At 41.7% G+C, this 25339-nt stretch overlaps 1 protein-coding gene across 1 annotated transcript in view; it reads left to right on the top strand.

Annotated features, from left to right (window-relative positions):
• Window positions 1-25339, top strand: part of LOC134910183 (alcohol dehydrogenase 1-like) — a 209285-nt gene that overhangs the window by 64974 nt on the left and 118972 nt on the right. Inside the window, exons 3-6 of the mRNA XM_063917926.1 lie at window positions 11150-11291; window positions 13533-13620; window positions 15700-15919; window positions 20966-21226. Of these exons, the coding sequence (XP_063773996.1) occupies window positions 11150-11291; window positions 13533-13620; window positions 15700-15919; window positions 20966-21226 (711 nt within the window). The remainder of the gene's footprint in view (window positions 1-11149; window positions 11292-13532; window positions 13621-15699; window positions 15920-20965; window positions 21227-25339) is intronic.

Below are 25339 nucleotides of genomic sequence, written 5' to 3'. Positions count from 1 at the left end.
CTCTGTTCCACGCTCTCTATCTGCCCCGTCTGTGTCACCCCTGTCTGTCTACCCCTCACCTTTAGAATGTAAGCTCTCACGAGTAGGGCCCTCTTCCCTCATGTGTTTATCCTTTGTCTTACTTTAATAATCATCAACTGCATCAACTCCAGCAGTCCACTGCCACCTGATACTAATTTCAGTGTTATCTGCTGATGTAGCTGTTTATTTACCCTGTACATGTCCTATATTGTCTTCAACTGTAAGTTGCTGTTTTCGGTTTTAATTATTTGTTTATGTACTCTGTAATTGGGTGTTGCGGAACCCTTGTGGCTCCATATAAATAAAGGATAATGATGATGATAATAATAATAATAATAATAATAATAATAATATTAAGTAATCATTCATTTCTTCAGTAGAGTTTACTTTCTAAGTGGCAGTATCCACCACACACAGAGACATATACACACTGATTTATTTTTGTCAGGAGTCAGTTAACCTTTCAGTGTCACAGTTAGCAATAAAGGTTGTGATGTCCCTGAGCACATTTCACAGCAAGCCACCTAAGGATATGTCCTGTGGATTTATTTGCATCAGGGTAGCAAGGTAGGACATGGGGTGACACTTAGTGCCCTGGGCTACTTACTTTAGCAAGTTGGCCAATGGTGTTTGGACACAATTCAAACAGGATAAAATGGATTTCAAACTTGTTACTTGACTACTGTTGGAGATAAGCCTCCTTCTTTTAAGCCCCTTCAATAGTCTGTTCGATACCGTTTGTTTACCACTGCATTGGGAATCCCAGGAAGCAGACAACACACACAGTAATGTCAGCAAAATGAGACTGAAGCTCACTTAATCAGCAGGGCATTATGTAGCAAGGTACTTGAATGAACACTTGATACACGTCACATAATCAAACAATAATGCATCTCTTCTCAGAACTCCTCTCTAGCTGACACCCTCCTTCGTGTCCTTCACAAGAAGTCTAAACACAAGAGAAACTGTCTAATAACATATTTTCAAGACTATAGCTATGACCTTGCTTCTCACAGAAAGTACTAACTATGAAATGTCAGCATTCTTATGATTTCTTAACAAAGCATACTTCTTATTCACTACATCATGGCTGCTACTTAACAAAATGGCTGATAGCTGCTTAAGCTCAATATATCTCTCTCAGTCCCTCTTTTTCATTATAATATGACATTACAGTTGAGCTACAAGGCATTACACAAACTCTACCTACAAGAGTCTAGGCAAACAGTCTAGCTATAATGGTGCTAAAGGCTATATTCCTGTAGGATCATGCTTGTCACTCTATCCCACAGAAGGTAAATAACCATTAAGGTAGACTGCTCACGGCTCCTTCTTTCCAAGCTCTTCTGTAGTTTCTTAAACTTGGAGGTTTCACATCTTTGAGTTTACAGATTTCTTTCAAGCTGAAAGGAAAAGTATACAAAACAGCATCTTAAAACACAGATATGTGCAAATGGCTAAGGTTAAATTTTTAATAAAGACATCACTATTTTAACAATCTACTCTTTGATCCCGCTAAACCAATTATCTGGGTGTAAGCAGGACATTTCTCTGAGCCACTTCTTGCGCACTATCTGTTTCATTAGAAATAAAAATACAACCCATTTTTGGAGTTCTTTTCACATATATTCTAAAAAATGTCACACTCTATTCAGTAGTATATATTTGCTTCAAAGAAAATTAAAACCCTTATACGCTTATATGTAGTGGGGACAGATGTCCATTCCCCTCCTTTTTCAAATGTGGGCCCACGTGAGCCCAGCATTTCTTAATTAACTGGTCTCTTTGAAATTCTAGAGATTTCATGATCTTTACTTTAATTTGACTAACACAAGATCTAGTGGCTCTGATACCACACTTCTTATATACTAAACACTGGTATGTAACTTTGGATTGGCGGGCATGCCAGTTTCCCTGCCCTCTCCTGTGAGGGATATAGAGTATATTATGATTACCATAAGTACTGAAGTTCCCAATATAATGACCCATAGTGGTCTGTCTAGTTTAGGCCCAATTGGCCTCTGCACGTTTATGTATTTTATTGTTCAAACTTAACTTGAGCAAAGTTGCAGTGGAACCCGTCTCTCTTTCCTTAATTGACACAGAAGTGGGCGGTGTCAGCAACACTCGATATGGACCATCAAATCTGGGCTCAAGTGACTCTCACGTGTCTTTCCAGAGACACCCAATCTCCTGGTTAAAGCTTGTGGGGATTCAGATCTGCTCCTGAATCTGAGAGAGGGCAAAACTAGAAAATACAGAGGTGTCAGTTTCTTCATTAAGATTTTTTTTGTTTGTTTTTTAACATATGCAGTCAGATTACCATATTATTGCTGTAACTGTTGTGGATAATAACATCCTATCTTAGGTACGCTATCAACCAATATTTCATAAGGTGAATTGAATAACCTTTGGTTTTATGGAATATGGATCTACTAACCAGTACTACAAATAAATACTTTAGCATCCCCTGGTGGGTTCTGTGACACACCCATTAATCTGTGGGGGATACATGGCCTGTTGTATTCCCAAATCATATCTTATGTGCTACGTTATTTATTTAATGAAATAAATACCGCTATCTGCTACCATAACTTCTGGTACTCCGTATCTGCAAATAACTTCTGAAACTAATTTTCTAGCTATTGATTTTGCTTTGGCTTTTGCCATTGGCTACCAATACATCTTTGGCAGTTTATATATAGTCAATTTGCAGTCTTTGAAATTGAAAATGCCTTTTGGGGGATTGCTGTCTTGACCTTCTGTCCTGGATTGGACATTTCCACATATCCAGTAGGCCTGTACAAACTTGGTTGTGGCTGGATAACATCCTGGAACTATCCATCTTTTATTGACTGAATGTTCCATTTGATCCTTTCCAGGTGTGTGAGTCCATGGCTGATTTGACACATAAGTGGATATAAGCTTCTGGGTAAGCATAACTTCTTTTCTAATTTCCATAAGCCAGTGTCTTCTTCTTGTCTGGCTCCTCTTGTCTGTCATGCTGCATTTTCTTCAGGACCTGCTTGTTCCTGAAATTTTTTCAAATCCTGTAGATCAGGCATTTGAGGCTTTGCTTCTTTCTGTTACATCTGTATGTGTGTTTTAGTGGCTACCTTTACTAGTTATTTGGTTGCTTTCTTTATCCACAGGCTACTTTCTCACTCTCTCCTGCTTGGTTCTGAAATGTAATCAGTATAGCATAATCAGGCATCTGGTCTGGCACTGGAATGGTTACTGTATAGGCTTGCCTTTCCTGCTGGGTGCATCTAGCTGCCCTCTTGGCTTCAGCATCTTGCCAGATTGTTGCCTCTTGTTTCAGGAGTGTCATTTCCTGCTTGTGCCTGGATCTTTATTACTGCAACCTTTTCTGTGGCCCTTGCAGAGCTCTGAACTAGTGTCTGATCAGTGAAGCATGTTGTACGTCTTTGCCACTTGCCTTCTTGAAGCCTTCACTTTTCCATATCTGGCCCACACTCTTGTACTGGGATGGTAAGGATCCCGAATCCACAACTTCATGTGCAGTGGTTACTACATATCCTGTATAAGGAATTCCATCCTCATGGTACCTTGATCCATCCACATATAGCTCATGTTGAGCATAAGGTAGTTCTTGTTCCAGTAAAGCCACACAATCATGGGAAAAAGAAAAATTTTGCCCTTAGTAGAACTATCATCTTGCTCTGGATTTTACTTAGTAGAACTAATTTTGCTCTGGACCATCCCTCTGCGTCCATGATGACCTGTCTGTATCCTCCTTCTCTGGACCACCTTCCTGGTCCTTATCATCTTCTTTCTTGCTGATCCATCAGTAGATAATGAAGATAATGAAGATAATCTGTTTCTCCCTCCTTTTGAATCGTAAGATTCAACATCTTTATTTATTAAGAAAAAACTATTTGTGTTTCCCAATGCACACTGAGTGAAAAGTACTACTACATAATAATCAGATAATATGGAGATCTTAGTTGCGTATATCTGCAGATATAGGGTTAAGCTCCCAGGCTGATCGGCAAGGCGTCTCCATCGGTGGGGGTCCCTAATACTAGGTATGGGTCCGGGGTGCAGGACCCCATCACGTTGGCACAGGTCGGCTACCCCAGGTCAGCACACAGGTGAAAATTAATAAGGGTTAATAAGAAGCACATAAGTGCTATGTAAGTGAAGTGTGATTAATATAATACAAAAATATATACAAAGTGATAGGGAAAATCATGAGTGCTAATTAAGTGTTAGGGTGTGCCGACCTGAAGCTGCCCAGCCATACCAAAATAGGGGCCACCGCACCCCAGAACCACCCCATAAATAATTACACATATGTCTGGGTCTGAATGCCCAGCATAAGGCCACATGATAATGGCTCCTACAGCATCTGAGAGCCAGCTTACCTGGAGACACCCCTAACTTCTCCAATGGCACTCTGGAGTCAGCATTCCCTCCTAATGCTGACCCATCCATGCCTCTCTAAATACAATGCACATATATTGGTAAGCTGCTCAATCAGATTGTGATGTCACTCAGGTGCTGTGATGTCATCTGAGTGACATCACAATCTGATTGAGCAGCTTACCAATATATGTGCCTTTATTTATTAATGCTGGAAAAAGGATTGCTGGGTTGAGGGTAGTACATCTTCTGATGGTTACGTTGTTGGACTTAGCATTGCTACTTCATACATGGTCAGCATTGCTGCTGACAGGTGTTTGGTACTTGCTTGCTGAAGCTTTTCTGTACCTGCATGTGGTACTTGGATGATAAGCTCATGATTCAGCACTATGTCTGTGCTCTTGTCCTCTTCTAGGACTGTTGATTTAGCACTGTGTCTGTGCTCTTGTCCTCTTCAAGGACTGTTGCTGCTGCCACTGCTCTGATGCCGGTAGGTGCTCCTTGAGTAATGTTGTTAAGCTTGCTTGAGTGGAGGCCACTGGTCCTCGGCTTAAGTCCATATTTATGCATAAGGACTTCTATGTATGGCCTCCTTCTTCTATAGTCAGGTAGTTCTAGGGCTTGAGATGAGGCAACTGCTGCTTTCAATTGTTCAATTGCTTTATTCATCTGTTGCTGTGTGTAGGACGTGGACAGTCCCTCCCTTTCAGTGTTGTCATACAATGCTTGCATGTAGACTGATGCTAGAGGTATCCATTTTCTGTATCCTACTAGGCCCAGGAATGATCATCTGACTTGCTTGACATTAGTTGGCATCTTAGCTTGCAGAAAGAATTTCTCTCTCTCTTCTGTTAAATTGAGTGTCCTAGGAATATTACTCTGTGCTTTGCTAGCTGCAATTTCTCCTTTCGAGGCTCTGCAGTCTTGTTCCAGAAACTTCAATAAGGACACTGTCTCTTCTTGGTACTTCTTTCAGTGGTGGTGGCAATCAGCAGGTCATCCACATACTGTATTAGCTGTGTGTCTTCTGGATAAATCACTTGGTGAGGTATCCCCTCCTTGGGGTACTCTAGTCTAGCAGTATTGCTTACTTTATTCCACAACTGGTACTGCGGGAATGAGCCAATACTGAAATTCTGTTCCAACTTGCTTCTAAATGGTTCTGTACTTTCTTTGATAAGTTGCTGGAAAACTCAACTTCTCCTGGGGTGTACTGTATTCTCGCTTTGGATAAGCTTCAGTACATTGTGTCCCAGCAAAGTCACTGGACATGTACTCCGAAGTCAAGAACTGGACTGATATTGGTGACTGTAGTTGTTGGATCTCCTGTCCATTTAAGAGTTTCTGATATCATGAGTTCTTGTGATACCTCCCGCTGCTGTCTTCTGTGTCTACTGGCTCCAGTATTCATTGGCTACAAATGTCCTTATTCAGTGGGCAAGGTGACTGTAATCATACCTTCTGTTGTTTCTTCAGGAGACATTATATTCACTGGGTTGCACCTGAAGAAGCCTGCAACTCACGTTGGCAGAAGAAGCATCAATAATTTGTCTTTTGAAGCTCTTCTGTCTTGTTCCTTATTATTTGCTTTAACTTTGGAGCTGCTGGTGTTTCAAATCTTCTTTTCATGGATTACTTCTGTAAGCTGACCACTGTCAGATGTCTGTCTTTGTCTTTCTTAAAACAGACTTTCTTTAGTCTTCAAACTTTCATGTGACCTTCATATTGCTTCTCAATTTTCCTTCTTCCAATCACCTCTCTTTATGATCCATCCATTATCCTTCATACTTTGTCCTTTCTTTATTGGCATATTTTTTCCTCTTCTGCTGCTGGCATGTTTCAATTCAAAGGTTGTGGTTTTTACTTAGTCTAAGTCCACCCATGCTGTTGTTCAACAAAATGATGTCCATGCTGGGAGTTGTTGTTCCTCTCCATCTTATTTTTCCTTTGAGAGGTAGACTTGTATAGCAACTTTTATTTCAGGTTACATCCTTGCTGGAATGTTGTGGGTACATCTTGCTTTCTTGCAGGGGGCAGGGCTTGATCTCCCAATCCAGTTGCTTCAATGGCCTGATCTGTAAGCAAATGTGGTGAAATCTGGTTGTGCATAAAAACAGTTCTTGAAACCCTTGTGTCTCCTGTGGGTAAAATCACTTTTGTCAAAATGCCAGTGGTGGCAGGGTACACTGTTGCTGTTGCCGACACAGAGGTTGCACACCCTCATATTCTGTCATCTTGTGTGTGCTGCCTAACATATGGCTTATAAGAAACCTGTTGACGTGCTTTTAAAACCTGTTCTAAATGTACTTAACAGGGTCTATATATATATATATATATATATATATGTATACATATATATCATACATCATACTCATGTTGTATTTACTTAAAGAATGCAGCAGGATTCTATTCCCTCATAACTGGTAACCTGTTAACAATTCCCAACACATTTGACTGAAACCATGGTATGTAATGTTTTCAATCAATATGTTTGGGGTTGCAATGTCTAACACATTTTCCCCTGCATCAAAACTACATTACCAAATTTTTAGTATGTTAAACGATAGTAAAGTACTGTGATAATGGGGGTCATTCCGAGTTGTTCGCTCGTTGCCAATTTTCGCTATACTGCGATTAGTCGCTAATTGCGCATGGTACGCAGAGACATGTGCTTAGTTATTTTACAAAAAACGTAGTTGTTTTGCTGTAGCATCTGCTGCGCTTTTCAGTCGCACTGGTGTTCGGTAAATGATTGACAGGAAAGGGGCGTTTCTGGGCGGCAACTCAGCGTTTTCCCGGCGTTGGCTAAAAAACACAGGCATGTCAGGCAAAAATGCGGGGGTGTCTGGAGAAACGGGGGAGTGTCTGGGCGAATGCAGGGCGTGTTTGTGACGTCAAACCAGGAACAAAACGGGCTGAGCTGATCGCAATGTAGGAGTAAGTCTCGAGCTATTCAGAAACTGCTAAAAATTTTCTATTCGCAATTCTGCTAATCTTTCGTTCGCAGTTCTGCTAAGCTAAGATACACTCCCAGAGGGCGGCGGCCTAGCGTGTGCAATGCTGCTAAAATCTACTAGCGAGCAAAAAACTCGGAATGACCCCCATTGAGCACTATACTACTATCTTCAGTTACCTGACAGCTGAGAATTATTTTCTAAACCAAAACTAAAATACACATTGCATATATGAAAAATGACTTTATGGAAGTATATAAATTTGCATAATTATGCGTAGTCACCCATTAATATAATTTGCAGTAGCATGTTCTATAAAACTTACTGCTTACTAATTATCTTTAAAGTCTTGTAAGGCAGATTTTGTAATATTTTGGATTTACACACTAGTAATTTGGCCATATGGAACTAGCTTCTGTGGCTTCCCTGTGGGATCTATAACATAAACGGGCTGTGGCTGATTACTTTGCTTGTCGGTTCCTTTCCCTTTGCTGTCACATTTACATTTCCATGAACCTTGCTTATAGGGAGTAACCCTTAACTTTCTCTCGTTACTGCTTCTAGTACTACGTGCTGTGGGCAGTATGCCAGACTTATCAGTTCTGCATTTTTCAGATACTTCAGATACTTTTGTATAAACCAGGGAACAATTTGGATTCACTGTTTTTGTGGATTACATATTTAAAACTATTTCGGAGGTTGGGTACAACTAAACCATTAAGTATTTTTAACACTTCAAGTATATTAAACTTAGGTATCATTTAACACTTAGGTATTTTTCAAAGTATCAATATCCAGGATCTATAGGATCGTGGGATATGCAGCTATGTGCTCAATTTCCTAAACTAGCAAGGAAACTCAATCACTCTTTGCCAATATCACTTGGTTTTGGAATAAAGTGACACCCCATCAATATATAAGCACTTTCTACTGAGTCCGTAGTGTTTCCCCACACTCCTGGTTCAGCACAAAATAAAATAGCTCTCAATATAAAAGGGCCCTGCCCCTTCTTTTTAATAAACGCAACACACAAATACTCTGAGCATATGTCTTCTGTCAACATGTGTATACACTTTTCACTTTTTATTCATACAGGTGATATATTGAACCATATGCCCCTGAAACAGTTTGTCAAATTCTTAATAGTGTTAGTAAAAACTTGTTAATCGATCTAGTGTTTGTTGTTTGCTTCAAATCTCCCTCATTAGTCAACACTTCCTTTTCTCTGGGAAGTTTGCCCCTTATATAAATTGCACCAATAAGTGCATATTTTTCCTTCCCTAGCACTGATGATTTCCAGGGGCTGACTCTGCTGTCTCTTCACGTGATTGATCAATTCACTTTGCAAAATCCTTCGGGGCTGCACATTTACTTGTACTGCACAGTATCAAAAACAAAAGTCAGTATACAGTATAACTCAGCTTAAAAGATTTACTCTTTCAAGCAGCACACTTACAGTAATCAGTGTTTTCTAGGGAACTCTCAGTTTAGAAAACCTAGTATTCTAAACATCACACTTGGATTAAGTGTTTTCTTAGGAAAATACCTCAGTTTAAAAGATGTACTCTCTTAAACGTCACACTTATATTATTTAAGTGTTTTCTGTATTCATCAACAAAAAAAGGCCAACTTAAGCAAACTACCTGGATCTCAAATCTCTGACACAACAAACCAAAAATCTGTTATGACTGACTTGACTCTACACTAAGTCATATGTCTTTTCATATGCGAATGAATTACCTTTGGCAATGACAGATTTAATGTCTTCTAATAATGTTAAAGTCTTTGAACAGAAAGGAATAAATTCTGATGACAAATGATTAATACAGGCATGTCCAAACTGCGGCCCTCCAGCTGTTGAGAAACTACACATCCCAGAATGCCCTGACACAGCTTTAGCATTCTCTGACAGCAAAACTGTGTCAGGGCATGCTGGGATATGTGGTTTCATAACAGCTGGAGGGCCGCAGTTTGGACATGCTTGGATTAATAGGTGGACAATCGTAGACAAAAGGGATAAACCCCACCAACAAACTGCAATACTGTATCAGCTAGTATACTTTTCTATGAAAAACTGATACCACTATTACCAGACCTTGTATGTTAAATGCCAACTACAGCCACCTTATATTAAAAGAGACACACAGGATTTGAAAAAGGCTGAGTATTTGAGTGTTCAGTGTCTTAACCTAATTCTATGCCATCTGGTTAAATGTTGTTTAAAATCAGTAGTTTCCTTCACTAACTATACCTCTGGTACTAAAGGGTAAGGATGACAGAGACTTAAAACACACCACTTGATAGGTTCCTGGTATATAATTAACCAGTAATTTATCAAGACAATGCGGAAATTTATCACTAATACATTTTTCTATCACCACTTTATCAACATGACACCCCACAACTGTTGCAAAACCTGTCTTAAGTTTCCCTAAAAACTAAAATCACTGTTTTGCAATATACCTTTGACTTCACAATATTTAGACTCAATAGCAGGATTATACCACAAAAAATCTGACATGTCATTTAAAAATAAAACCACACATTCTTTTTTTTCTTTGCAAAAGTGAAACTGAAACTTATGACTTTAAAATAAAACCACATTTTCCCTTGCAACTGTGAAACTAAAACTTATAACTTTATCAGCGCACACAGAAAAATAATGAATGTTTTTCAAACAGACAATTTGGTCCAAATGATCGCGTATTGCTTACCTAATCAGATGAACAGACCAAAGGACTGTATACAAGTACTGACAGAGTAACCAAGCTGATATATAATGATCAATCTTTAGATTACTCACCCGAGTATGTCAGTAGTTGCATATGTGCAGCAGTTGTGTCGGCATCTGATGTTGGTAGCTGTCATCGATGGCGGACGAGCACCCATGAACTGTTGGAGATAAGCCTCCTTCTCTCAAGCCCCTTCAATAGTCTGTTTGATGCCGTTTGTTTACCAATGCATTGGGAATCCCAGGAAGCAGACAACACACATAGTAATGTCAGCAAAATGAGACTGAAGCTTGTTTAATCAGCAGGGCGTTATATAACAAAAAGTTACTTGCATGAACACTTAATACACGTCACATATTAAAACAATAATGCATCTCCTCTCAGAACTCCTCTCTAGCTGACACCCTCCTTCGTGTCCTTCACAAGATGTCTAAACAAAAGAGAAACTGTCTAATAACATATTTTCAAAACTATAGCTATGACCTTGCTTCTCACAGAAAGTACTAACTGTGAAATGTCAGCATTCTTATGATTTCTTAACAAAGCATACTTCTTATTCACTACATCATGGCTGCTACTTAACAAAATGGCTGATAGCTACTTAAGCTCAATATATCTCTCTCACTATGCTTGCTTAACCCTTGTCTGCTAAATACCATTTGGAATGGTTTCTGCATTATGCCTGCCATTATTTGCCTTCCTGTGTACTTGTCTATTGACCTTGCTATATAACTTCATTTCACCTAATACTTTGCTGTTCTTACCCTTAACTGTACAACTATTTATTTATTTATTTATTTAGTGCATACATATTCCAAATGGATTTATCTGTCATACTACAAAATCCCATTCATATGTTGATTGCAGATGGCAATCTTTTTTGGTGTCCTAAACCCTACAAGTTCTGCTCAGTTGGTTCTAAAACAAGTTATTGGCTGCAAGTACAGTAATTATAACTTGTGCAAGGACATTAAGAGCAACGTAACAAATTACTTCTAGCAGTATGGTACATGCTTGCCTGCCTCTTTCTGACCATATTTTGAAATTCTTTAATAGATATTATTTTCTGGAATATGTCGTACAGATGACCATATAGTGGAAGGAGCCATAGATGGTCAGAAGTTTCCAGTGATTGTAGGTCATGAAGCAGCCGGTATAGTAGAAAGTATTGGTGATGGAGTAACTACAGTCAAACCAGGTAAGCACAGCAACTGTAATAGGTTCACTTGAATATGTATAAAAGTAAGTGATCGGTATCTTGCCACATACTGTATTAGGGTTGATTTTGGTTGGGAGCAAAGCAAAAAAGACTAAGTACAGTAACTTTGCATCATGTTGCCCTGCAGGTGGGGCAGATGTAAACTGTTAAGAGATATTTAGGGGTCTATTCATGAAGCAGTGTAAACAGTGGAGAAGTGAGCCAGTTCAGAAGTTGCCCATGGCAACCAATCAGTGTTGATGTAACATTTATAAAATGCATTCTATAAAATTATAAGTAGCAACTGATGGGTTGCCATGGGCAACTTCTCGACTGGCTCACTTCTCCACACTGTTCACTGCTTCATGAATAGACCCCTTAGATGTATTAGGACAGTGTCCAAACACATATCTAAATTGCATTGTAAAAATAAAGCTGCCCAGTATTTGTGGGCTATATGTTCTATCTGCCAGAATTTACCCCTGAGTCAAGGAGTCCCACACCACATACCCTGTACACGGTGCTTAAAGTGCTTAAAGTGGTCCTAGTGAGGTGATTGAAATCACCCCCTATCCCCCTGGTGCCCATGTATGGTCACACAATAGTAATAATGCCCACAGTAGTAGTACCCCTAATACACATAATGCCCACAGTAGTAGCACCCTGTAATACACATACTGCCCACAGCAGTAGTGCCCCTTATACAATGCCCACAGTTGTAATGCTCCTTATGCAATGTCAACTGTACTGGTAGTACCCACAGTGGTAGTGCCCCTTATTTAGAGCCCATAGTAGTGGTGCCCCTTATGCAGTGCCCCCAGTAGTAGTGCCCCTTATGTCCCCAGGTGTGATGCCCCTTATGAAGTGTCCCTTTACAATGCCCTCATTAGTAGTGCCCACATTAGTAATGCCCTTAATGGTAATGCTCCTGTGTAGTATTGCCCACAGTAGTGTCGCCTGTAGTAATGTCCCCAGTCATTTAGTCCCAGTAGTTATGCCGCTGTAGTTATGGCCTCAGTAGTTTAGTCCCCAGTGGTAATGCCCCTGCAGTTATGACCCCAGTAGTTTACCCCCTTTAGCCTCCCAGTGGTAATGCCCCCAGTAGTTTAGCCCCTGTATTTTAACACTTGTGTAGTTTGCCCCATGTAGTTTAGCCTCCAGTGTTAATACCCCCTGTAGGTTATCCCCTGCAGTTATGCCCCAGTAGTTTAGACACAGTACTAATGCCCCCTCTGTAGTTTGCCCCCTTGTAGTTTAGCACCCCTGTAGTTTAGCCCCTGTACTTATGCCCCAGTAGTTTAGCCCCCTGTAGTTTGCCCCCTTGTAGTTTGCCCCCAGTAGTAATGCCCCATGTAGTAATAACCCTGTAGTTATGCCCCCCAGTAGTTATGCCCCCTGTAGTTATGCCCCAGAAGTTAGACCCCTTGTAGTTTTTACCCTTGTATGTAGCCCCAGTAGCTTGCTCTCTTGTAGTTTACCCCCTTGTAGTTTGCCCCAGTAGCTTGCCTCCTTGTAGTTTGCCCCCAGTAGCTTACCCCCTTTTAGTTTGCCCCCAGTAGCTTGCCCCCTTGTATTTTGCCCCCCATAGAAGCACTCACACATATTAAAAAAAACAACAACACACCATACTAACCAAGCCCTGCTCCCACATATGACCACTGCTGTCCTTTCCGGCGTATGCTCCTCTGCACTATGGGAGAGAAGTCATGAGGTCTCGCCCATAGCGCTCACTGACAGAGCCGGGAGCCCGAAGCCGGAGCTCAGTAGTGAGGTCCTGCCGCTGGCTTCCGCTGTGGAGAGAGAATGTGCGCCCGCTGGTAACAGAATCTCAGCACACTCCCGGCATCTCCCTGTGGTGCCGGGCACACATCGGGTTAGATGAGCGGGAGGAGGCGGAACTGCATTCCTTCTCCAAGTGGAACTGATGGAACTCCATGAAAATGCACTGATGTTATTTTCCCTGAGACTCGCATTAGTGCAGTAGACTCTGTCACGAGGGGCACCCCACACAAAGATTGCACAGATGGTTAAACTAAAGTTACAGTGTGACATAAAGGTGTCAGTATCACAAATATTCATTTTAAAACTGCAGGGTTATGGATTATCATTAAGTGAAAATTATATTCATCATAAATATTAAACTATTTCTAGAGAATCTATAAAAAAAAGTCTATTTTCTATTAACTGTTGTATTAAAAAATGTGTTGAATCTATTATAAAATGTTGTTTCTATTCTGCTAGGGGACAAAGTAATCCCACTGGCTCTTCCTCAATGTGGAGAATGCAGAAGCTGTGTTGAACCGGAGAGTAATGTGTGCTACAAAACAGAGTTAGTATTATTTTCCATAGTATATTAAATCTAATTGATGCTGAAGACAAAGATCCCTTACGGGATGTAGTCATGTGACCGGCGGTCACAATACCTTCCCCTACATCCCGCTCCCTTAGAATCACGACTGTCGGCATGCCGACTAGCAGGGACTATACCCACTCGTGGGTGTCCACAACACGCATAGAGTGGGAATAGAGCCTGTGGTGAGTGCAGCTTGCCACTGAGCCTGCAGCATGGCAAGCACACCGAGCCAGCAAGAAGCTTGTTGCACTCACACCCCCCCCCCTTCCCTGTAGGAAATCTTGATGCCGGGATATCAGTGTCGGTATGGTTACTGGCAGTCATGCATACCAAACCCTCCCTTACATTCAGTCATACCTCCCAACATTCTACACTTTCTAATAAGGACATATTGGGTCTTGGCCAGAAAAAGGCCCCTAAGTTATATGGATCTATTCTGAAAGCCTAATTGTGACTTCTGATTGGTATGGCATCAGTTCTTTTTAAAAATGAGAGTAAATATCCTGAAGTTTATGCAAAACAGTATTTTTGTCTATATAGTAATGTTCAAGCTATGACAGGCATTTTATCAGATGTGACAACATCAGGCTGGTCTTTCTCTGACATGATTGCATCTGATGTGACTAGTCAGAAACGCCCTCCTGGGTGGTTGCTGGAAGGTAATTTTCCAACAGCCACTATTCTGCATCCTTGTATCCTTGTTCCATCTCTCTGGTGCCTGACATGCAGCCAATCACTCAGGGATGCAAGTTCATTCCAGTCGCCTAGAGGCAAGTTCGAGTCTGTTGCTGGAGGAAGTCCTTACAAAAATTGTTTTGTGGGGGACCAAACAAATCTTGTACTTCAGCACAATAGTGGCAGTCCCTGTTGCTGAAGTGCTTGGTTTGTTAAACTTTGCATGTCCATTTTAATATACAACATAAGCGTGGGTGGAAGGACCAAAGGACAATTCCATCTTACTACAGTTTTCTTTTTATTATGACATTTTATTATGACTGTTTAGCTACATTAAGCCAATTATTAACAAAACTGTTAGCTGTTTTTTTTTATTTTGTTTTGTGAAGGCCCAAACCTAACCAAGCACTTTGGCCACAGTCCCTGTTTCTCAAGTGCTTAACTGGCTAAACTGTGCATGTCCTTTTAAATTAAAAAAGGTTTATTTTGCAGGAACTGAGAAGAGAAAAGGCCATAACAGAACACCAGATTGATTAATTAATTAAAATTGACATGTGTGAGACCTCGTTCTAGAGCTGTAGCATTTTACAGCAACTGAGAAGAGAAAGGCAATGAAAGTAGATTTTCAGTATGAAAGAATTAAATTAACAAATTAATTCTTCCTTCCGATCTAGTTCTTGATTAATTGAAACATTCTTGGTTACTTTCTATGGGGTTGTATAGTTTATTAAACTGCTATCCTGGCTGCCACTGCAATGCCACTCCTAGATTTGCCATGCTTGAAGTTAAACAGCCACATGTTTGTGCCGCCCACTGCTGTCATTTAGCTTAGTCAGACAACTAGCTTGGTGCAACCTTTTGTGCTAAACTGGATACAAACAATACTGTAAGCTGTGAGTTGTTCAAAATTAAGTGGACATTACTGTAAATGAATGTTATTGATAAAAATAATACTGTAGGATAAAAGAAAAACACCCACAATTTTGTGATTTTAGCTGGTTTTATCAATTTTTTAAACAAATACAGGTCCAAAACCGGAACCAGTGAGGACGGTTTTGGCAAAACCAAAACCCAACAATGACCATAAGTAAGCACAGAGGTCGGCACATGTATCTAGTGATAACAGTGGTGATACTACTCTCTTTGTGCAATAGGAATATTGACAAGGTTCTTATGGACACATCTACCTTTATACAGTACGAGTACCCTGATTTTTGCCGTGTTTGTGATGCAGAGTACTAGTACTTAAATAGGAAGCTGCTATGTAAGAGTTTATTAGGCTTCTATATTTAAAATGTGAAAAAGAAATTGACAGCATCCACTCAGAAACCAAACACAATCACACAACTTTAGTTTAATAACACTTTTATGTTTTAACAGTTTTGGTAAGAATACTGGTTTGATGTCTGACAACACAAGCAGATTTACATGCAAGGGACAGTTGATTCATCATTACATCAACATGAGCACCTTTAGTGAATACACCGTGGTTGATGATATAAGTGTGGCGAAAATACATGATGGAGCTCCCCTGGATAAAGTCTGTGTGATTGGCTGTGGGTTTTCCACAGGATATGGATCTGCTGTTAATGTGGCTAAGGTAAGTGCTGAACTGATTCAGAAGAAACCCAACCAAAATTCTAAAGGGTGTGCGAAGCGATATGGAAATTGTGAATGATATTTAAGTAGCAAGTACTGTAAGTGTTGAGCCTCACTTAGGCCTAAACGTTTTGGCAGAGCACAGCTTTTTAAATCTTGCAATTTCTATGACAGCAATTACAGCATTTGAACATGGCAATGTTTGGAAGGAAGTGATAAACAGCAAGATGAGCAACTTTCAAAACATATTTATATCTTGACAACTGACGCTCTCAACTGACAAACAGGATCTGGGTGTGTCCCACTTGTTCTTGCAGTCTGCCACATTCCTTGAGGTCACAGGTGGCCTCCCAAAGGAATCTATAAGAACCGGAGTGGCATTTTTTTTGTGTCCTCTTTTCCAGAATATCAGAGTCTATCCGATTGAGATTTAATCAGTCAGGATGTGGCAGCATGAAAGGTTGACACCGCTCATGCAATTATGGTATAGTTAAACTGTTTACTTGTAAAATCAATCAGGCTGAATATATATAGTAGAAAAGTGAACAATATGTTACAAAATAAGTCCAAAAATTAATGATTCAAGTAGATCAAAATACAGGCTTGTAATGCTGTACCACTAAGTATCAATGCTACAATGATGGATATAGGGGGGATCATTTAGATCTGTTCACTCGCTAGCTATTTTTTGCAGCGCTGTGAACAGATAGACGCCACCTATAGGGGAGTGTATTTTAGCTTTGCAAGTGTGCGAACCCGTGTGCATCTGCCCTGTACAAAAACAGCTTGTGTAGTTCTGACCTTACTCAGCCGATGCGATCACTTCAGCCTATTCGAGCCCGGAATTGACTTCAGGCACCTGCCCTGCAAACACCTCAACACGCCTGCGTTTTTCCAAACACTCCATGAAAACGGTCAGTTGCTGCCAACAAACGCCCTTTTCTTGTCAATCTCCTTGCGATCGGCTGTGCGAATGGATTCTTCGCTTGAACCAGTACACAGCAACGATCTGCTTTGTACCTATACGATGTGCCTGTGCATTGCAGTGCATACGCATGCGCAGTAGTTACCTGATCACTGCACAGCGAAAAACGCTAGCGAGCGATCAGATCTGAATGACCCCCATAGTCCGATACTGAGAGTATTCAAAATGAGAGTCACTGTATTGCAGATGGTGGCGTTACGCTAGGCTACAAAGATTGTAAGTTTGTGCACATTTGATTGTGGTCAAATAGTTATTGCCTGGAATTTACTCTTCAAGCAGAAGGACAGCATCTACTGGGCTTCGAATGTGTTTGTAGGGGCTCTGGTCTGACCATCAGAGCTGATGTCAGCCAGCGGTGCATCCCTGTGCGGACATCCCCTGGGGCCTGTGTCTCACAGTGGTTAGGTTGCAGCCTGGGGAGGGGATATATCAGTTTTGGCTCTAGTGAACCTGAGGTCGGGCACCCACCCCTTCACAACAAAAGGGAGACCCACCTATTTCTTACCGGCAGTTTATGGGTTGTGTCTATTTCCACTTCATGGAAAGGACCTGGATGTAACATCAAGTGAGGGCGTGACATCAAGTGAGGGCGGAAATAGTCATCTGCCCTTACAATATGTATTTGTTTTCTCCAATTTCCATTTCTTGTAAGTTTTTTGTTTTAGTTATGCTGTATTGGACGCTCACCACAAGTTGGGCATGGTGTCTTGCTCCGCTTCGCTTGCCACAGGTTACTATTCCAAATAGTTTGTGATGTGTACCCAGTGAATCATGGGAAAGGTCCTGTTGATGAAGGGAAACTAGATGCTACCACGGTGCATGTCTTCAGCATTTCTGGTGTGGTGTTCCAGACTTCGAGGTTGGCATGTCACATGACTGCAGTGGAGGCTTAACAGGGATCTTTGTGGTGACTGGTGCACAACGTCCAGTGCTCCACTTATGATAGCGAGTGTATCCCAACTAGTTTCAGCCCCTAGGGCCTTCCTCCAGGAGGTTCATATAGTTTGTAACTGGTAAGGAAGGGGCTAAGACATCATCTTGGGGCCTGCCTTTCCCCTGATTGGACCTGAGTCCTTCAGTTCTGATTAGTTAACTCCAATACCAGTCAGCCTAAGTTGTAGTTGATTTCATATTACTAGTGACTATTGAAGCCCGTAGTTAAGATGGATGGTATTCAGTATACCGGTTGTTGGGATCCCGGCGCATACCAGTCAGCCTAAGTTGTAGTTGATTTCATATTACTAGTGACTATTGAAGCCTGTAGTTAAGATGGATGGTATTTAGTATACCGGTTGTTGGGATCCCGGCGCACAGTATACTAGCGCCGGAATCCCAACAATCGGCATGCCGACAACTTTTCTCCCTCTTGGGGGTCCACGACCCCCCTGGAGGGATAATAGATAGTGTGGAGCGCATAACGTGCCCGCAGAGTGACGAGCGCAGCATGGCGAGTGCAGCGAGCCCGCAAGGGGCTCATTTGCGCTCGACCCGCTGTCGGCAAGCTGGCGGTCAGGATCCCGGCTACGGTATGCTGGCCGCCGGGGACCCGGCCGCCAGCAGCTCATACTACACCCGTTAAGATAGTTGCTGTGGTTGCATAGTATTGGATCATGCTGTGATTCTGGAATTATGGCTGGATACAGATGGATCTAGTCATTGTCTAGACAAAACATACATATTAAAACAGATACAGTACTGCACATATTAAAATTGGGTGTCTGAATACATTGAATCTATTGATTCATTTGTAAGTACTTATAATGCTAATAATTGTTTGATGATAACAATATGCTACCGGTATTAAGAATGCAACTTGATACAAATCATAAGAGATTGTAATATTAGTGTGATGTTAATTATTATGTTACACATTGCGTTAGATTTTATATGGTCCCAATTTCTGCCACTAACCATATAAATCCTTTCAATCTAAAATCCCACCACCATCTGCTCACTATATTACAGGCATAAAGACAAAAGGCCCAGATTTATCAAGCCTTGTAGAGTGAATAATTGCATGGTGATAAATTACCAACTAATCAGCTCCTACCTGTCATTTTTTCAAACACAGCCTGTAACATGGCATTTAGGAGCTGATTGGTTGGTACTTTATCAACGTGCAATTTATCACTCTCCAAGGCTTGATAAATCTGGGACAAAGCCCTTTCTTGAAACTCCAATTTTGCCATGCCTTTGTAATTTTATTTTATTTAAAACTAAGCATCATAATCCAATAGTTAATTTAGTATATATTTGATAATAAAGATTTTCATTCTAGTTATGCCATCAAAATCACACTTATAAAACTGATTTAATAATTTAAATCTGCAGTGATCTTGAAAACTGCCACTTAACATTATCATAATAACATTGGGCCAAATTCAGTAAGGATCGCTATTGATGCTGAAATAGCGATTGTCTCAAAACTCATGCTGCCAAAAATCACATGTGAAGAGCTGCCTAGAAAGGGAAAAGGTGCCCAGCACTGCATTTGCAAATTTGCATATGCAGTTACACAAGTGCGATGCATACCCAGAAATCAAACACCATCGTCAGTTGCGGTTGACCCATGCCTACTCAAAATAATGCAACTGTAGTTGCACTGGATGCCATGTTTTTCATTGCGGCAGCAATCGCAGCTGCTAACAGATGTACCCCCTGAAAACGGCCATGACACTCCTGCGTTTTCCCAACCACTCCCTACAAATGCCATGCTGCCTCCCACAAATGGTTAAGGTGTCCATATACCTTAAGATTTATCTTCCAATCTGGCTGGTTGGAACAAAAATCTAGTAATGGATGGGAGCAAATGACAGTTGACCATTTGAAATGGTCAACTGTCATTTGCTCCCATCCATGTCATTTGCTTCCATTCATTACCAGATTTTAATTCCAACCAGCCAGATTGGAAGATAAACCTTTAGGTGTATGGGCACCTTTACTTCCTGTCAATCACTTTGCTCTGGCTCTGCAATTGCAGAGCGATCACACTTTATTCTTCTCACACCCACAGTCTGCTGATAATCAGTTCATGCGTTCTCACATTTGCAAATGATAGTGAATTAGGCCCATAAATAACATTTATGTAAAGGATATAGCATTGATGACAATCAGAACTAAATTTAAGATCTGTACATTTATTTGGCCTGTGCCAATTGTTCTAGTTTGGGGATTCTTGTATATTTAACTATGGGCTGGCCTTGATGGTTATAGATGCTCACAGAAAAAACTGAGATCAGATCCCATTCAGAAGTCTAATTTTCCATTTCAAAGTTTACAATGGCATCCTGTTCTTAGGGCTACATGTAACAGAGTGCAAGTTCTAAAAAAAGTATGAGTTTAACACTTTTTTAGAACTTGCACAATGTAGTAGGTTGCGAGAAAATGCAAGATCGTAATCCCACAACTCGTAATCGCCAAACTCGCATCCAGATGTTTTCCTATGGAAATCAGAAAACTCGACCAATGTAATAGGATGCAAGTTTTAAACTCACACCTAAAACCTTACCAAAAACTCGCCTATAAATAGACCAACTTTTTATAGGCGAATTTGACAGATGCATCAACGAGATGCATGCTTCTGTCTGTAATAGTCATGATATAGTAAAAAAACAGGAAACAAATATAACATTAAAAATAGTGAATTAAAGGGTTTGGAGCAGTTTTTCATGAAAACCGCTCCAAATGCCCTTTAATACATTCAGGTGATACTAAAATAATGTGAAAAGGATGTGAAAATACAGTTTTAGTACAAATAATGTTAATAAATGGGCCTCTAAATCTTTATTCATTTTAGCTGATATCCAATTCCTTGGTTTCTAATGGTTTTAAAATGTTGTAACTCACACAGTGGGGGAGATGTTTGAAAAGTCAGTTGGGAGTCTGTTTTTTCCTATCTAATAGACAGGAAAAAACAGAAACCCGACGACTTTTCAAACATTTGAATCTCCCACAGTGTGTACTGTATGTGCAGTAGCTATCAGACAATGAAAAATATATTGAGAAATGTAAACTGTTTAATGTACTTGACTGTAGTGCACTGTCTTGAACTTATCATTGCAGGTCAAGGCTGGCTCCACATGTGCTGTATTTGGATTGGGAGGCATTGGTCTCTCTGTGATTATTGGATGTAAAATAGCCGGAGCTTCCAAGATTATCGGTGTTGATGTAAATAGTGATAAGTTTGTGACAGCTATAGAGCTGGGAGCCACTGAGTGCATCAACCCAAAGGACCACAAGAAGCCCATTCACGAAGTGCTAAAAGAGATGACTAATGGGGGAGTTCATTATTCTTTTGAGTGTATTGGAAACACAGACGTCATGGTTAGTAAATAACAGAATGTCTTCATCGTGGCATGTCATTTAGAAAATATAAGGATTGACGTGTAACTTTACAGAATGTTCTTGAAATATAAATATTTTTTAATTTCTCGTTAGATGATTCTATATAAATTGCTAACGTGTGAATGGTGCCCATGCCACAATGGGAATTATTTACTTAAATGGTGAAAATGTTTTAAGTTATAGCATCCAATGTGACATTGTCTTACATAGTCTAACTTCCAATAAGCAGATCAAAGCAAATTGCTAATTGGTTGCTGTGGGATAAAATAAATCAACATAACATTGCATACTAATGATATTTTGTATAGAGCCAAAGACTACAATAACTCGTATTAATAGTGTGATGTTTTACATCATGTAATATTGATTACTGCATGTTGGTGTTTCATAGCACCATTTATTATTTATGGTAAAGAAGTTACACATTATTAGAATTATAATTATTTTTGTATATCATTTTAGTTTCAGAACTCTTTTGTACAGTGCTGTCTGTATCTGTAATGGAGAGAACAGGAATAAAGGCAGACAGTATAATCACAAAATCCCCTGACAACTGTGGACACCTGTATTGGTGTTTAGATATTAATGGATGCAAGTATATTATATTTGCATAAAGCACACATTTTCTACTGTGAATGAACATGATAAATACATAACCATAAGATTCTATGTTGATTTAAACACATCTTACATTCAGTGTCGGGCTGAGGCATGAAGGGCCCACCAGGGGAATGCAGTGGTAAGGGCTCATGTGGACAGCCACTGTAGAGGCTTGGCTATCCATTAGAAAGTGCAATGTCTTGGCCCTTTTATACATATATTGTATAGTAAATACTGCTAGTCCATGCATGATAATGTACCAGATTAGTAACAACAATTCACTGTAGAAAATACACCATTGTCCAGTGCATTATAATGTAACATATGTATAATATATAATTCAAGTGCACAGACTGGGAGCTGATTCCTAGAAGAGGGGTGGGGCCCCTGTATCTCTGTGGGCCAGTCTAACCCTGCTTGCACTTACTACTTTCTATGCTTAGAAAGATGGAATGGGGGAGAAAAGAGGCATTACATAGAGTTGCCAGCCGTCTGGTGTTTTTCTGTATGATCTGGCAATCAGGACATCTGTCCAGAGTCTGGACCAGAGGCCTAACCAGGGTTCTTGGAGCCAAGGACAAAATTAAGACTGGAGTCCCCCCCCCCCCCCCCCATAAAAAAGACCAACAAAGTAAAGCATTTGCGCATGCACGTAAGGCGCGCTGGAAAAATAGGCATGGTACATACCAGTATGGGCATGGCCACTGAAATGGGGCATGCCAACACGACACGCCACCTGTTTCTTCCCACACTGGGAACATTCTTTTTAATTCCACGTGAACCTTACCTATATGATGGTTTCTCACAATATGGAACCTCTGATGAAATGTATCCTCTAAGGCTGACCGCGACTAAAGTCGGTATTCACTATTCATGTAGGAGATCACATTGCCCGGAAAATGTCTGTTTGTGTAGGAATATTACCATGGTCATCATCACACAATAGCAGTTCAACCAGACTCGTGTAACCTGTGTCACATTCTGTCCCCTGCGTCTCTCAGCCACACCATCTCCCCTTCTGCGTCTCAGCCACACCATCATCTACCCATGCATTATCTCTCAGCCACACCATCATCTCACCCCCATGTTGCCTCTCAGTCACACCATCACCTCCCCCTGCGTCATCTCTGAGTACACCATCACCTCCTCCTGCGTCTTCTCTCAGCACACCATCACCTACCCCTGCGTCATCTCTCAGCACACCATCACCTCCTCCTGCGTCATCTCTCAGCATACAATCACCTCCCCCTGCTTAGTCTCTGAGCACACCATCACCTCCCCATGCGTCATCTATGAGCACACCATCACATCCTTCTGCGTCATCTCTCTGCACACCATCACCTCTCCCTGTTTTGTCTCTCAGCACACCATCATCTTCCACCTGGCGTCTCCCCCTGTGTTGTCTCCCCCATCATTCTATTATCATCAATTCTATTGTTTTTGATGTCTAAAAATCCAGTCTAATAGGACTTTTTAGATGCCTAAACAATTGTCACTATTCAATTGTGTTTAGGTGCCCATGCACATTGCGCATGTCGCACCCAAACAGACCGGGTGTAGCTGCCTAAAACAGCTAAACACGTCTGAATTGGGAACAGCTAACCCTGTCTAAACGCCCCGCTTTGGGCGTCCAAACTCCTGTTTGGAAAGCCAAAGTGCTCAGTTTCCAAACACTTTTTCTTGCACCTCAAAAGGCTGAGAGAAAAAAGGTCAGCCCCATGGCTACTGGGCGTCTAAACGGAGCAACAATTGAATTGCTCTGTTTTGTGCCCCCTTCCTGGTGTGTGTGTGTGTGTGTGTGTGTGTGTGTGTGTTTGTGTTTTATTTTTGGTAAGTAAATTTAAATTTTGCTGCCCTTGATGTGGTAAACTTTTTAAAGGGACAGCGTTCGCTGACAATTGCACCACCAAGGGTATAGGGCGATAGTGGGTGACAGGGAGATAGTAGGTACCTGGGGAGGCAGTGATGACAGGGTGAAAATGGTGAGTGAGACGGGGCGACATTGACATAGTGGGTGACTGAGGCAGGGGTGACATTGAGATAGTGGGTGACTGAGGCAGGAGTGACAGGGAGATAGGGGGTGACTGAGGTGGGGTGACAGGGAGATAGTGGGTAACGGGGAGATAGTAGGTTACTGGTGAGGCAGGGGTGACATCGAGATAGTGAGTGATTGAAGCAGGGGAGAGAGGGAGATAGTGGGTGACTGAGGCAGGGGTGGCAAGTAGATAGTGGGTGATCGAGGCAGGGGAGACAGGGAGATAGTGGGTGACTGAGGCAGGGTGACAGGGAGATAGTGGGTGACTGAGGCAGGGGTGAAAGGGAGATAGTGGGTGACTGAGGCAGGGATGACAGGGAGATAGTGGGTGACTGAGGCTGGAGTGACAGGGAGATAGTGGGTGACTGAGGCAGGGGTGACAGGGAGATATTGGGTGACTGAGGCAGGGGTGACAGGGAGATATTGGGTGACTGAGGCAGGGGTGAAAGGGATATAGTGGGTGACTGAGGCAGGGTTGACAGGGAGATAGTAGGTGACTGAGGCTGGGGTGACAGTAAGATAGTGGGTGACGGAGTTAGTGTGTGACTGAGGCAGGGCTTACAGGGAGATAGTGTCAAGGGAACTTTTACAGGGACATACACACACATTGTACAGGGAGAGCTGGCACCTCTGTCAGCTCCCACTAGGAGCTAGGAGGCAAGCGATCGCACAGCTGTGCATTTATGAGTGAGGACTCTGTGTCCAGGGTGAGCGGCCGTGGCGTTGTAGAGAGTGACAGTGATTTACTGCCTGCAGAAGCACACTCTACAGTCTGGCGCTCTACCTGATAGCACCGCTTTCCCATCACAGCACCTCTCTCCCCTCACATCACTACACTCATCACAGCACCCCTCTCTCTCACATCACCCCACTCATCACAGCAGCCCTCTCCCCTCACATCACCCCACTCATCACAGCACCCCCCTCCTCTCACATCACCCCACTCATCACAGCACCCCTCTCCCCTCACATCACCACACTCATCACAGCACCCCTCTCCCCTCACATCACCACACTCATCACAGCACCCATCTCTCTCACATCACCCCACTCATCACAGCAGCCCTCTCCCCTCACATCACCCCACTCATCACAGCACCCCTCTCCCCTCACATCACCCCCTCACCACAGCACCTCTCCCCTTTCAGTAGAATACAGTGTACCCACCCCTCATAACACAGTGTAGCAACCCTGTCCCCTCACAACAGCACCCCTCTCATCACAGCACCCCTCCCACCTCACAACACAGATCTCCACCTCTTAGCATCATGGCTTCTCAAGTGGCAGGCAGGTCAGGAGGAGTCACTTCACAGGGAGGGAGGCCAGATCGGATAATTCAGGGGCGTGGCCTAATCACGGGAGGCTTGGCAATGCCCCCTATATTAAAAGAAACATACTGAAAAATGATGCCCCTGCTACTAGCAGATGAATGGGGAGGGGGATCACTGTGATCGCTT

The sequence above is a fragment of the Pseudophryne corroboree genome, chromosome 1, assembly GCF_028390025.1.
Source record: "Pseudophryne corroboree isolate aPseCor3 chromosome 1, aPseCor3.hap2, whole genome shotgun sequence".
Classification (NCBI taxonomy): Eukaryota; Metazoa; Chordata; class Amphibia; order Anura; family Myobatrachidae; genus Pseudophryne; species Pseudophryne corroboree.
Note: the sequence above shows the minus strand (reverse complement) of the source record. Positions and strands in the feature narration are given on the sequence as shown.